This window comes from Trachinotus anak, unplaced genomic scaffold, assembly GCF_046630095.1.
Source record: "Trachinotus anak isolate AG129_WGS33_773 ecotype Australia unplaced genomic scaffold, CSIRO_AGI_Tana_v1 ptg000014l, whole genome shotgun sequence".
Classification (NCBI taxonomy): domain Eukaryota; kingdom Metazoa; phylum Chordata; class Actinopteri; order Carangiformes; family Carangidae; genus Trachinotus; species Trachinotus anak.
Genome location: NW_027273865.1, coordinates 13,513,645 through 13,529,337, shown reverse-complemented (window position 1 = coordinate 13,529,337; position 15,693 = coordinate 13,513,645). Strand labels below are relative to the sequence as shown.

The 15,693-nt window shown below is 39.6% G+C and overlaps 1 protein-coding gene and 1 long non-coding RNA gene across 7 annotated transcripts in view; one reads left to right on the top strand and one right to left on the bottom strand.

Moving 5' to 3' along the window:
- The window catches only part of stx1a (syntaxin 1A (brain)), a 62,427-nt gene that overhangs the window by 35,561 nt on the left and 11,173 nt on the right, over positions 1–15,693 (top strand). For all 4 annotated transcript variants that reach the window (XM_071496834.1, XM_071496831.1, XM_071496832.1 and 1 more), the window contains exons 4-6: positions 4,332–4,406; positions 7,655–7,728; positions 7,956–8,064. In XM_071496834.1, coding sequence (XP_071352935.1) covers positions 4,332–4,406; positions 7,655–7,728; positions 7,956–8,064 — 258 coding nt within the window. The remainder of the gene's footprint in view (positions 1–4,331; positions 4,407–7,654; positions 7,729–7,955; positions 8,065–15,693) is intronic.
- On the bottom strand, positions 7,585–14,862 carry LOC139632090 (uncharacterized). Of its 3 annotated transcripts, none has more exons than XR_011693500.1 (7): positions 14,165–14,862; positions 13,756–13,775; positions 10,561–10,649; positions 10,199–10,287; positions 8,693–8,763; positions 7,875–8,029; positions 7,585–7,707 (listed from the first exon to the last, which is right to left on the bottom strand). It is a non-coding gene; the product is annotated as an uncharacterized lncRNA (long non-coding RNA). The 3 variants fall into 3 exon arrangements; XR_011693498.1 differs by having other exon boundaries at positions 10,561–10,646; XR_011693499.1 differs by lacking the exon at positions 14,165–14,862 and having other exon boundaries at positions 13,756–14,120.

Below are 15,693 nucleotides of genomic sequence, written 5' to 3'. Positions count from 1 at the left end.
ACTATGGTATTATATTTATCTGTCTAACTCAGCTGCACACTAATGTTACCTCTCTACTGTATTTTATACTGTAATTGTGAAGGAAATTTTCTTCACTTTCAGTGCTCCTCTTATTTTCCTAGACCTCACTCACTCTCCGAGAGTTCAGGCTATAACAACCTTCTGTGTTTCACTGTTTAGCTTCTATTGTGACGGTTTGTGTCTAGATGGAGCCACTGTTATCCTCCATGGCTGGGATACCCAAGGTCTTATAGATAAGAGTGTAGAAGAAAGGCATAAACTGATTGTTCAGATCTAGTTAGTGTCAAGGATGAGCTAAGTAGGTGAAAGGACAAGACACTTGTCATATTAATTAGGTAAGAACATGTGACAGTGTGAATTTTGGTGTCCAATAGCATCTTCACACATTGTTTAGACTGTAGTTTAGCCCTATTTGGCGTAAGGTGTGGTCAAGTGCTGCAGCCATGTGATACCTGGGAATATGTACCCGCTGTCAGACAAGATATCTTCAGGTAATTGGTGTGGCACGACCATGGTTCACTCACTGTCACCGTACTGCTCATCATTTTCTCCTTGGCGCCAAGCTTACAATAAATACTTCTGCCTAAGACAGCTAAACTGCTGGGGATTCTCTTTTTCTCCAGCTCACAAAGATTTCCACCACAGTAATGGTTCCTATATGTTACTTAAATATTTAAAGGCACCCTTTGTGGGGTTTTTTGTAAACAAACAACATTTTGCTAACATTCACTGCTTATCACCAACAAGCTTTGTGTGTATCTTTGAGGCCTGACAAACTAGTGGTCAAAAACTCAACAGGATACATTTAAAGGCCAGTTCAGGGTTTCCTCTTCAGGTTGTTACATGCACTTTATCCAATTTTGTTGGCCCCGACCGGCCCGACTCTTTCCTGCATGTCATTCCCCTCTCTCTACCCCCTTTCCTGTCAGTCTCCACTGCACTGTAATAAAGGCACAAAAAGCAATGCATACTTAAGGTGCATGAATCAAGCATCCAATAAACATTTCTGGGGCAGGCGCAGTCTGTGGACAGTCCATGTGGAGTCAAATTTTGGGCTGCACACAAATGTCAGCCATGAATTGGCCTTAAGAAACATCACGAACACCAACATAGGCATCCTAGTGGACGAGGGATTTAGGATGCTGACCATGTTAGCTTGTTTTCTCCTGGCTTGAGTCTGGTCAGGGATCTTTATATCGTCCTTAATCATTTCATTCTTAATCATTTTGTCGCTAAACCAAACAAACAAACAAATAAAAGAGAGATGGAGAGAATACTGTTGGAAAAAAACATCTTCTTAGGTTCCAGCCATTTTACATTTCAATGAGCCGGTGTTTTGCATCTGGATATAAAATGATGTCATTTCATCAGTTAGCGCTCTGCATGTCCACCGCTTTGTCCCACTGAGCCTGATGTACCACAGGCTGATGTTTGCTGATATGGAAATAGGTCTGTTAAGCAGATTAAAAGCTTGCAGAGCTTTGCTGATCAGTTTGTAATAGGTTCACCATCTCAACTGAGCTGTTACAGTTTTATCTTATCGTACAAGCTGGTTAGTTTACTTTTAATGTCTGTTTGTGTTTTCAGCTCAGTGTTTTCAATCATCAACGTGTGACATCTCAAACTGCCATGAAGAGCATAATGCAGTATAGATGTACTGTGCAGCTGCAGAGAAAGAGAAGATATAATTATCTCATCATTTAAAGCTTCTTTCTTATAATAAAATATATGCAAATATTATTTTTTGATAATTGAACATCTAGCAGTGATTGAAGTATTCCTCATGCTGTGTAATCAAATTATCTATTGTGGCTGTGTTTGTGATTCAGTGCAGATGTTTACTATGAGTTTCTGTACCTCCCCCCATCCTGCCCACATACCTCCCCACCTTCCTTCCCCATTGGTTATTGATCTCTGTGATTTATGCAGCTTTAAAGTAGCAGGTACCATGCAGAAATAAACATGCAGCTCTGCAGGCAGGTTGGTTTGATGGAATAGTTTGACTGTAAGGACCATCTCTTATGTCTGCTGGCTTCCTAGGGGCTTGTTAACATACGGAGATTTGGTTCTCTTATGGCATTAAGATGATAAATGCCTTTCTCACTCCTTTGCAATGTTCTAAAAATGGCAAGTAATGCCCCAGGGAGAATTTGTGAGGGAGACTTTGTAAAAAGCTGGTTTGTTTTCTTCTTTTCCTCCTTTTTGTTCTTCTCATCCGCCCTCAAATTTGTTTCTGTGTACTGAAAATTAAATAGGTGGGCAACAATTTAGTTCAACACCTGTATTTAACATTTGTAAGCAGTATACAACATTTTTAAACATGGTTGATAGATGGTTCTCAAATACTACACACCATGCTTAATATACTCACATGTTCAGGTTATAGCTATAGTCTATGTGTGACCAACAACATTGGATAAAATGCATGTAATAACCTGAAGTGTCTGTAAAATATGATTAGGAAACTGCTGGTTTGGCTGCAGCTGTAATGAGCAACAGAAGGGAGAAAAGATTAAAAGGATAAGTCAGCCAGTTTTTCTTCAAGACGGTCACATGATGTGACAACCACTCCAACCATCCTTCAGTGCTGCTGCCTTTTGAAGATTGCACTGATGAGAAAAACTGTCTTCTCCTGTACGGCTACAGGTTGGTTTTAATCACTCACAAAAACTTTCGGCCAAGAATGATGATATCAGCACAGAGCAGACTGCAACAGTCTAGCTTAGCGAAGAACTCAGTCTGCTTCAAACAAGGCACCTGTCAGATCATTAGACAGCGTCTGAATACCTCGTCTGCCACACCTGTGGCTGACAATCTGACAAACCCAACCACTTAATTAATGATTGGTCATCTGTGCGGAGGTGTGACAGTAGACAGGGCTTAAACTACTTTTCTCAAGCTCTCTTTTTCATACTTCGTGGAGTTACTTCTGACACTTTTCATGTGTCTTTCACTTTTCATGCCTTTAAGGAGAGACTGCCACAAGTCTAACTAGTGATTATTTTCTCAACTAATCATTTTGTCTGTGAAATGTGAGAAAGTGAGCAATACCCATTAAATCTTCTCACAGCCCAAGGTGATCCATTTCATTCGCTTGTTTTGTTCAACCAACAGGCCAAAGCTTAAAGATATTCAGTTTAATGCTATCAACTCATATTTTTTTATGTATGTATGTTTTTTATGTATGTATACTTTTATACTTTTACTATATTTTTATATACAGTCTATGATGATATGTAAGGAAAGCAAATCCTCAAATCTGAGAGTCTGGGACCAGAAAATGTTTGATGTTTGAAAATGTCTAAAACACAATAATTGCAGATTAATTGTTTGTCGATTGATTAATCGATTAATCTCTGGAGTTTGAACATTTATCGTGTCACACCCTTTCTATGGCAGCAGGATTTTTGCACTTCATTCAAGTGTGTGTGAACAGTTGTCAACACTTTAGCCTACAGACATGTTTGGATGACACTTAGTACAAACCTTTCTGCAAGCATACCCATATTAAACTTAAATACTTCCCATACTGGTAAACTGGCCCTTACTGGTTCATTTTTTTATACAAATCAAATCATCAGGAGCAGAGGAGGTTTCCTCAAGATGTGTCCTGACCTCAGTGAAAGACCCTTTTTCTTCATTTATTTTTACTGCTCCTCCTGGACAAGAAAAAATTCTATTTCGAAAACCATCAGTATGTTAAGCTCGAGGAGAGCTGCTGCTTCGATTAGTCATCATTGAAATCTGCCCAGTTCCTCCTTCTGACAACATATTCCTGCTGGTAACAATCCGTTCATCCTGTTGTAGCCCAGATTGTGCTGCAGTCCATCGTGATTTCACTCGTTCCTCTGGTCACCAAAATAACTAATCTTAGTTGTCCACACCCACATGTGCCCAGCTACCCACATGGGTTTCATCTTTATCCCCCTATTGTGTGTGTGTGTGTGTGTGTGTATGTGTGTGTTTTAGGGTGTAGGCCGGGATAGAAAGAGGACAGTGGACAGTGAACTGAAGGATGCTGGTAACCTCTATACAACAGAGAAAGAACAAAGACAGACGAGCTGTGCTGCTGTGGACTGAAGCTGATGAATTGTTTGTCTCTGTTGGGAGTGACACAGAGTTGCTTCTTTCTCTATTAATTTTGTCTCTATGAAACTGGCTGCCACACAGTTTCCACACAAGCTCAGTAATCTCTCCTCTCCTCTCCTCTCTCTCCTCTCCTCTCCTCTCCTCTCCTCTCCTCTCCTCTCCTCTCCTCTCTGCTCCTCTCTTCTCCCCTCATCTCCTCTCCTCTCCTCTCCTGTCTTTAGAAACTAAGGATGAGCTGGAGGATCTTATGGCAGACATCAAGAAGTTGGCCAATAAAGTACGCTCCAAATTAAAGAGTAAGTACAGTTCTTCTGTTTTCCTCCTGCTGGAGCTGCAACTAATGATTATTTTCTGTATCAAATTAAGCCTTTTGTGTGTTTTTGTTCAACTAATTAAGATTTCAAATACTGACAAATGCCTGTCACAAGTTACCAGAGCGAGATGCTTTATTTCTTTCTTCCTGATCGGCACTCAAACAGTATTGTAAGATTGTAATAATATAAAACAGGAACACAAAGTTCATCTTTGTTTTTAAAGTTGCAACTGGCAAATGGTTGGTATTTTTACATAATCACTACCTGCAGCGATTAATCACTTTGTGCTCTTTCAGATCCCATATGAGGGATTTTCTGTACAAGTCTGAGCTGAAAAAATCTGTCAGTTTAACCATTAGTCAGTCAGTTGACATCTGTTTTCATAATCGATAAACAATTAAGTGATTATTTTTTATGTAAAAATGTGTCACATCATGGTAAACTGAATATTTAGGACTTTTGGGCTGTTGGTCAGACAAAAGAAAACAACAGGAAGACATCAACTGAATTGTAACAGGCATGTCCCCCTGTTTTCTGATGTCTTATAGACCAAATGATGAATCAGTTAATTAAGAAAATAAATGGCAGATTAATTCATTAAAACGATTATTAGCCCTGAAGTCTGTATGGCAGTATTACGTCTATATCCATAACCAGTGTGCACAGCTGCTTATCTCCTATGTGATGTGATGGCACTGGTGGCGTCTCAGCAGAGGAGAGAGGGGAACAAGTGAGACATAAGGAGACAGTGAACTGCATAGCATTTGGCGGCTAACAGACAACTCAGTTTACACTCAACGATTCTGTACTGCAGTGGGCCGAGTGATTAGTGTCACTTGCCACTGAGGTGCTAGCTGTGATTCATATGCACAAGCACACACTAAGTTTTATTCACACTTGTGCACACAAACTGACTAATGTTACTGTAACATATACTGTGTGCGGGCATAATGGATGTGTCCATTATGCCCGGTCCTGGGTCACACCCACAACATTTATAAAGACAGTCCTTGCGTGTGCATTTGTATATGTTTGTGTGAGTCCTATAATCTTCTTATTCTCTGATTTCTCTGTTGTCCTCCCACCCTTTTTTCTTTTCCTGTAAGCTTGACAACAGTTTTTAATCCCTTTTTAATTTCCTCTTCTGGCATATATGGTTGTTTTTTTTTTTGTATATTTATGTGCCCTTCCTGAAATCCTGTGGCATGAAAACTTCTTCACATAAGTCATGTTCTGCTGTGCCTCCCTGCAGGGCTCAGGTGTCCAATACAGGTCAGAGATAAAATGCCTGTAGCCCTATACAGTATCTTGCAGGAAAGTAGAACACAACTTCATTGCAGGGAGCTAGAAGATAATATCCTCTACCCCTCATCCTGCATGCCCACAGACACACACACACACACACACACAGTGGTATGAGCACATATACCGTATGTACATTGATACACACACTTGACACAAGTGCTATCAGGCAGAACAGGCTCTGCATCACAGGCCTCTAACTGTGGCGCTCCAGCTCACATCAGTAGTTGCCACAGGATACCTTTGTGTAACCACTTGCTGGTTGTGTGTTTGTGTGTGTGTGTTTGTGTAAATGTTTTAGGATGATATTAATCCAATAAATCCCATTCGATGTTATTTCAAGTGCTGATACTAAACAAATTAAAGTGAATCAAAACCATTGTGTCTTTCCCTGGAACAATTACAATATCTGCTTTGTGAGAGACAAAGTTTAGACTGTTGAAATGTAGGGACGCTCCTGAGTTTTTCTATGAAATTCGAACTATATACAGTTGTTGCTAAGGGGCTAAAAGGATGTGTGTGCTAAAAAAAAGCTGTATTGAACTAGATGGAACAATACACTGATGTTAATGAGGAATGTAACGTTCAATTCTCACATCTTTCAGAGCGGCTGGAACTGTTGCATGTATGACAAATGTTCGTATTCCTGAACTTGAAATTTCTTTCCTCATATGCCTCATCAGCTGTGATATTTTGTTGTACAGTAACTGAACCTATTTAACCTGCCATCTCAAGCTTTCTGCATAAACAGAGAGGTGCATGGTACATACAGTAAAAGCAATGTCCCTGAATGTGCAGGAGTTGGCACAGCCATTTCATTCCACTTGAAATTACAGAAAATGGGGATGCAAATGAGCCAGCTCTTAAATGTCTGTATAATTCAGTAGTTGATTGAGCACTTCACGTTGACCGTGTCTTTGATTTATGTTATTATGTTCAGCAGTGACTTCCTCCGGTGTGACTTTGAAGCAGCAGTCCGAAAGGTGTTTAATACAGGCAAAACTTGCATTTCTCTTAAAAAAAGAAGAAATAAAAGAGTAGTTATCCCAGTCATTTATACTTTTTTATACTATTTCTTAATAGTCAGTCTTCTACCACAGTTCCAGTTGCCCTTTCCATCTGAGTGACTGATTTGATGTGTGATTAGTTAATATTTGTGTTACACAGAGATGTACTGTACTTATGGCACATACACTTATGGCACTCTCAGTATAATATTTATATTATTATACTGCAACATAATAAGCCCTTCTGACTATAATTGTGGTTTTATATAGATCAGGTCCTAAAGTTGACGTGGTCAGACGATGTCTCTCTCTGCATCTAATACTTTGGTTCAGAGCAAGGCATCATGACAACTACTGACCACATTACCATTAAATCTGATATGAATAATCATGCTCTCCAGAGGATTATCAATGATGATTATTACCCCCAGCCTTTTCTTTCACGCAACCATCTGTTCAATTGTTCCCTTAAAAACACATGGCGAGGTATCTCAACAATAAATGGCTGGAATTCTGTGAAGTTTACTGTGCATATTCATTGTCTCCTGAGATTGAATCCGTTTTTTTCTTACTCCACACTTCACGTCAAATTGTCAACTGTGCACGCAAAATAAAGCTCTGTATTTCATAAGCTATTTGTCAGACTGCCATGAGGTTGTCTGAGCACATTTCTGTTCTGATGCTTTTTGATTTTATGAACCTCATCTTTTCTCTGGTGCATGTATGTCATCCTCTGATTCATACTTTTAGCCCCCTACTGCTAAGACTCTTAGGGACAATGAAATCCTGAATATGTTGTTTATTTCATCCAAAATGTTTATTTTGTGTAGTGTTTTGAACCTCTAGAGGCAGGCAAGGTTAATTTTTAAGAACCAGTTGTCACCAGGTGATTGAATGTATATTTTTTTTGTATCCCTCCAGGTATCCAGCACACCATTGAGCAAGAAGAGGGGCAGAACAGGTCATCAGCTGACCTGAGGATACGTAAAACACAGGTACAGTTCAGGATTTTGGAGAAACGCTGCCGATTAAACTGAAACAAAAATGCTAAATGTTTATTATTCAATTAAAATTAAAAAAAAATGTTTACAGAGTATTTCATGTTCAACTAATGCTCACCAATGTATATAAAAATATTCACCTTAACTTGTAACTTGAAATGTTACAAATTCATGGAGCAGGTTTAAGTGAAATGTTTTGTTGTTCCTCGCTGTGCCTCCAGCACTCCACACTTTCCCGTAAGTTTGTCGAGGTGATGTCAGAATACAACACCACCCAGTCGGACTACAGGGAGCGCTGCAAGGGACGCATTCAGAGACAGCTGGAGATCAGTGAGTAAACCTGGGAGACTAAACCCTCCGCCACCCCTCACACTAACCGTGCATATGTTAGCACTGCATGCATCCAAAACATCTGCATCTATTTTCAGTCACATGGTGTTTCAGGGCTCTTTAAACACTGAGATTCATGAGAACATTTGCACAGACTGAGTGAGCTGATGAGTGGGCACTTGTCATAAGTGAGACTACACAATCACCTCTCTACATGCTCTGGCCACTTGACAGTACACGCTACACACTTTTAGTCCTGTTCTATACAGGAGGAGGAAGGGACTGGTAATTAACACTGTTGGCAGAGGGGGAACATCATCTAAATTCGGAGAACAACAGGGTAAAATAATCATGACATGCTAATCTGTGTGTCTGTGTATCAACGTACACAACAGTGGATAAAATGACCAACTGTTGTCCTCGATGTTCATTTTATTTTTGATTCCCCAGGTTTGCAGATCAGTCTTATATGATGTAGTCTGATCCCACCTTTAGTGGTTGGATCTGCCGCTGTGATACACAGTATGATGTGTAATCATGACCAGTGTTATGGTCTTGATGTGGAGAAATGTTCGGTAATTGTCACTATACACACAGAATGTGCAAATTGGTTTTTTTTTCTACATACCTTCCATCCTGTGGTAAATTGGGTGAAACTTTTGGTCAGCTTGCTTTTCTTCCTGCATCTTCATCGTCCCTCTGTTATTAGTCAGATGTTAGTGTCATGTTAATTAGTCTAGAAATACAGACCGTACCCACATTCTCCACCACTTAGTAAAAACCCCAATCAGTTTACATCTGCAGAGTAAATCAGTGTCAGCATTACTACGTCTACATACTCTGATCAAAGTGTGAGGATGTGAAGTGAAGATGTGCCACAACTACTAGACTAGTCCCTGACAGAATTATGGACATGCAAACAGCTTTGCCTCAATTCATTTATTTATTTTTTGCCCAAAATGTTAACAACAACTGTTCAGTCAGTTAAATTCATGTGGTGATAAGAGAAGCAAGTTCTTTTTACATTTTGAATTTTTGAAGCCTTTGCTTTGTGGATTCTGGCAGAAGAAAACTTCTTTATCCAGCGAGTACTGGAGCCACGTTGCCTTGATTTACAGTAAAACATCTGTTAAAATAACCTCAAACAGTCACCCATTTACTCTCCTGACATGCAGTTTGATTTATAAAACCACATATAATACTTACTTGAAAACATTAAGTGCGTCATTTTCTCCTGCAGTCATGTTACTTATTCACTGTCTGTTACATTTATTATTAATGAAAAACAATGGTTTAACTTGGCGTGTGAAAATAAACTACCTCAGCTCCAACCTGTTGACAGTTAAAGGACTCCAACTCTATTGTCCCCAAAGGGAAATTAACTAATACAAATATGTAAAACAAAGGTTTACTAATAAAACAATGTATATCAGTGATAACATAACATAAAACCTGGAGTACATCCAACTGTTATTATGCTGCCTAAAAAAGAAAAAAATAGTCCTTTATTCCATTTGTATTGAATTATTTAGAGAAATGTAAGTTTATATCGTCCATATTTTATTTAGAATTTGTCTGGTGTAGTGTAACAAAACAACCACTCTCACACTGAAACCACTTTCCAAAACACATACATCATCAACACCCACACCCATATGCATGCACATGCCAGGTCGCTGCAGCTGAGATCTGAGCTCCTCTCACTCGTGTCACACTCTATGTGTAATATGATTTGACAGGTATTAGCTGCAGGCCCCGGGCTCCTGGACCAGGCAACTGACATGGCCTCTGCCACTATGCCAGCTGCCCTCACAGTCATCGTTAGAGAGTCACCTTATACACAAAGGCATGCACACACACTTGTATACAGGGAAGAACTCTATGACTTATTTAGAAATAACAGGGGAGGAGAGTAGGGGTGGTTATATTGCAGGACACTTGGCATAGACATAATTTCCTCTGCCCATCTGTCATTTTAGAGTGGACACATGCACTTGAGTCTGTATGTGTGAGCTCCACCCAATATATCAACACTAAAAGTGGTCCAGTGAAAAGAACAGCAGTGGCAACACACAGCACTTTCTGGAGTTAATCAAAAGGCTAACACAAAACCTCCTCATGGAGCTAAACACACCTGACTCACTTTTTCCTTGAGCTCGTCCAGATCCATTTGGATTTGATTTGTCAGCTGGTGGAGTCACAGGAGGCCTTAGCTGATATCACCTGTCGTCAAGGAAGGGATTAGATACACAGGGAGAGTTTGGAGATGGAATGAAAGTGGAGAGGAAAAGGAAGGAGCACAGTTTTTTGTTTTGAAACAAATAAGATTGCTAGTCTCCAGTAAAATTTTTCCTTTCAGATTACATTTGGTCTAAATTTTGATATGTTTAAATACAATTTAATTCCTTTGAGGTTGTATAGCAAGAGAGCTGTGTTTCTGTTGTGCCAACCCCTTTGACTTGTTTGTGTGTGAATCAATAAGAGTGTGTCACACACAGAGGGAAATCTAGTCTGGTCTGTCAGACTGAGTATCGATGTTTCCTCTGCTGGTTTTCCCCTCTCCTGTTCACCTCTACTCAAACCTGCTGGATACAGAGATAAAAGAAACAGGAAGGCAACACTGTAACACACTGGAAGCATGTCATTGACAGGACAATAGCATTTCTTGCCCCCACAGTAACCCAAAGTCCAAATACATACATCGCCTTTACCATGCAGTATATTCTTTTAGATTTCTTTTGTTGCGCTAGTTCCCAGCAGCACAGCAACAAAACTGGGCTTGAAAATAACTTTTAGGATGGTGCTGATAGTTCTGTCACATCTTTGAAATATCGAGACTTGCACTTTAATAAACAGTGATTTCTTTCTATACATAAGGAAAAAAAACAATACTGTTGGCAGTTGATAGGCCTCTCCTCTAAAATCCATTTTAGCTCAGGTCTTTTAAAAATACCTTATGACCAGGCTGAAAAGTGTCGCCTTACTGCCCTCTGTGGTCGAAGGTTTCAAGACTGTTCAACCTGTAACCACAGCCAATAGTGATGTCACAGTGTACTGACACGCTCTGAAGTACACATCTACCTCACTGCAGTCAGGTGAGAGGTCAAACCACTACAGGTCTTCAGATGCTGTCAAGTTGTACTTTAGGTAAACAGGCCCTTCCGTTTCCAATAAAACACTTTGTTTCTATTTTTTATGTTTGATGCCACCACTAGTAAACTGACCATAATTCATTTTTTCTCATTGTTCGTAGTTTTAGTCAAGTCATTGCTAAGCAACTAGAAAAAACAATAGCATGTACTGTTTTAAACTACAATAGTAGTTGGAACTGATCGATTTGTTATCCAGCCCACTATGCCTGTGAATTTAAAAGAAAAGTTCAAACATCTTTCCAAGACCACAGGCCAAGACTGGACAGGAGGAAACACATAGCCTTGCTCTTTCCAGTGATAATGTCAGCCTACCAACATCTCTAAAGCTCGCTAATCAACGCAACGTATCTGGTTTATTTCATCCATATTTTTAGGTGTAAAAACATGAATGGCATCCAGTGAAGACTCTAAGATTTTACTTCTCTCAGCCAAGAATTAGTCTGGCACATAAGCTACACACCCACATAACCCCCCCCTCCATAAAACCATGTGATGTTTTCGCACTGCAGTCTTCGTACAAGTTAAACAAACAAAATGTGTGATAATTAATAAGCTTTAGAGGTTATTGCTGGCAGATTTTTTTTTTACCTTTGGACAGAGCCAGGCTATCTGTTTCCCCCTTTGCTCCTGATTTCAGGCTTTGTGCTTAGCTAAGCTAACAGCTCCTGGCTTTATATTTTACCAACAGATATCAATCCTCTCAGCTAACTCTCATCAAGAAAGCAAATATGCATATTTCCCAAAATGTCAAACTATAAAGTTCAAGGCACATCTCTTTGACTGTCACATTTAAAGCCAGTGCAATAGCAATTCTGTAGCATTTTAGTTAAGTGTTGATTGAGAATGCTGAATATCACACGTTTGTTTCCTTCCATGAGCAGGTGGTTCAGCAGGATGGAGGGGATGTTGGTCACAGGCATTGCAGGGCCTCTGACATTTGACTGTTATGTTTTATTTCCCAGCGGACGCTCCATTCGCTGGTAGAGACGCACCAACAATGCCAGAGAAAAAGACAGACATGTACACGAATGGATTGTTCCTGTATAACAAACAGATTGATCAATATGTGTGAAAATGAGCTACACAGGCTTTTCTCATTCCTTTGTAGGTGAAATTGCAGCAAACACAAGCATGAAAATCACTCTCTTGTGTTGCTCTGCATGCATGAACATTTGTGTGGTTCGTCTTTTCACTCTGTTCCTTGGGGGTCTCACTTCATTTGTGTTACATAACAAAGGAAATGAAATAATACTGTTACTGGTAGCAACAAAGTATGAATGATTTAATAGCCCGTAAAACACTGAGGGTGGAGTGAGACTTCTTGGCTTCATATTAGGCTTCTCGGGGTTTGGGTCTCCATGGTAACAAATAAGAGCCTCCCTCTGAGTCTGTCAGGGTTTTAAAAAAGCCAATGAGAAGAGTGTGTGTGTGTGTGTGTGTGTGTGTGTGTGTGTGTGTGTGTGTGTGTGTGTGTGTGTGTGTGTGTGTGGGAGGTGAGATAAATAGGGTAGGGTAGCACCAGAGTGCCACCGTTTTTTTTTTTTTTCTTCACAATTATCCATGACTCATTGTCGCTCCTCTCTGTCCTTCAACTCTAACTCTGACCCTCTTCAGTGTTGTAGTTTTAGCCTTAATGATAGAGAGATTATTTATTATTAGAGAGGCTGGGAGAACAGGGGATTGATCATAGTAATGTGGTGAATGTGTTCTCTCACTCCTCCGTATGCTGTCTTTATCCTCTCATTTGTCAAAATGCAAAATGTCATTGCTAAACATGAGTAGATTCTTAAGCATGGTAATGAAACAGCAGAACCTCTTAACCACCACTAAATGAAATTCATTTGTGTGATATGGATATGAAGTTTGAATTGAGAAATGAACAAAAAGTCATATGGGCACACGTTCATGTCCCGGTAAATGTTAGAGAGCAGCTTCATCAGTATTCTGTTCATGAAGGCAATCATTGGCTCTCACTCCCGACCATCATCACTCTCCATCAACTACCTGCACTGCCACTGAGGCCCCCACACCGTCCACCAGACTTCATCACACGTAAACACAATACACACACATACACGCACACACGCGCTCTGATTAGGTCATGAATAGATGTTTTGTAGTTGCCTCCAAAAGTCTTGTGTTTTTTTAAAGGAATGGCTTGACATTTTTGGGAAATACATTCATTTGCTTTCTTGATGAAGAGATCATATTATTGTTACCATGACAACAAAGGGCCAGTATGCCTGTCACTGGTACGCTCCCATTGGGTTGTATCCGAGGACAGGGACAAACAACCTATATGGTCGTTCAGGTCGCAGGACTTCTATTGGTTACGGAAGTATTTTTTTCACTCATTTATGACTCTAACATTAACGCCACAACCCAGTGGTGAATTAAGTACATTTGTTCAACTACTTTACCTTAATACAATTCTGAAATTTGTGTACCTTGCTTGTGTTTGTGTGTAAAAAGTGTTTCCATTTTATACTACTTTATACTTCTGTTCCACAAAATTTCAATATTATAAGTAATACTGTACCTTTTGTCAGGGGAGAAGACCTGCAGAGAACAACAGGAGGAGAGAGCACAAACAGTCAGACTGATGCAGTAGTTGACAGAAAGTTTACAGTAATCTAGTCGGCATGGCAACATGGACTATACTGTAAATACTGGGTTTAACTGATTTATTGAGACTGAGGCTGACCCACTGTTGGTACTCCACTGCATTTATTCCACAAATATAGCTACTTGTTACAGACAATATACGATACTGAAAAAATAAAAATAAAAATAACACTCTAAATGTGTCCATTCTCCATAATGAGTACTTTTAATTTTGATCATTTAAAGAACCAGTGTATTGGATTTATGGGGATTTTTTGGTAGAAGATTAATATAGTATTCATATTATTATTAATTAAATGAAGTTGTCATTGACGTATAATCACCTGAAACTAAGAACTGTTGTTTTCATTAGTTTCGGGAGCAGGTCCTCTTCCTCGGAGCCCACCTTGTTGCACCACCATGTCTCTACGGTAGCCCAGAATGGACAAACCAAATAGGACAAGCCCATAGGTTGTTTGTGCACCAGGTTATTATGACTCATAGGTACATTTTGTTGTTAGGAGACATCTAGTGGCCGTAGTAATTATGACCGGCGTAAAAGAAAAAGTGCAGTGACATAGTTTATAGACAAAATCCACATCAGGAGGAGGTTGGGCTGAATGGATGAAGCAACAAAACACAGTGATGTGACACAGGAGAGCAGTGTTGTGAAAGTAGCTCTTTATCTTGTTTCTTTTATCCATGACCATTCAAAAAAAGTTGAGTACATTATTATTGTGACCATGACAACAGAGATAATTTAATGTTGAGGAAGTACTTATTTTAACCCAAATCAGTTGAGTTGGTTACAGTCTGCAGCGTCACCACTAGATGCCACTAAATTTTACACACCGGTCCCTTGAGTACATTTTTCTGATAATAATAACGATGAATGCAGAAATTTTACCTGTAATGTAGTATTTTTTCATTGTGGTATTGCTACTTTTATTTCAGATAAAGATCTCTTCTTTTTTTCAGCTAGTGTTGTGATGTCAAAAATTGCTTGTATATTTATTAGCTCCCAATGGTTGAATTTTACATAGTTGGGCTACTCAGATTTAAAATTGCTTTCTCTCTCTTTCATATCAGCCGTCTGGTCCTTGACATCCTTGACAAGTACTTTTAAATTACTTTTCATTTAAATCTCTTTTTTTTTTTTTTTTGTCTTGTTAACTATATGTATGTATGTTGTACACGTGGATATTAGTATCATCAATATAACATAGCCATAACAACTGGGAGAAGTTAGACTAACTGCTCAGCTCTCTACATCATGTAGCTGGTTGTTGGGTTGCAGGATGTCATCATGGGGAAGAGATAGTACGTACTGTATACGGTCCCACAGAGGATTTATAGTGTGCAAAGGAAAGATTGGAGATGATGCTGACAGAGTCTGACTTTGACTTACAGTAACAGTGGGGCAGAAATGGAGCCCAAGAGAAGCAGCTCTGCAGACACTCAGACACAAGGATATTAATGTAGGTGAAGGGGAATAGTTATGAAGTAGGACAACTCTGTCGGGGGAAATAAACATGGAGCAAACACATCAGCAGGAAGAAGCAGTAAGATTAAGATTGCTGTCGCACAGGCAGGGTCAGTAGATAGAGAGATAGAAAGTTTGTTTGGGGGAGGGGGGGGGCAGAGTATTGAGGCAAATTTAATAAGCTACTGAATAAGTAGGTGGTTATATGTATACTTAAAATAGCTACACACCCAAAGATTATGAGGCCTGGATGGGAAATGTCAAAAGATTATCTGCAAGTATGAGATTCAATCGTAACCGCTACAAATGATGTGCAGACTGACCCAGGCTGTTCTGATACGATCTTACATGACTGACATTTCCAACTCAGTATTTGCGCCTGACCTGTCT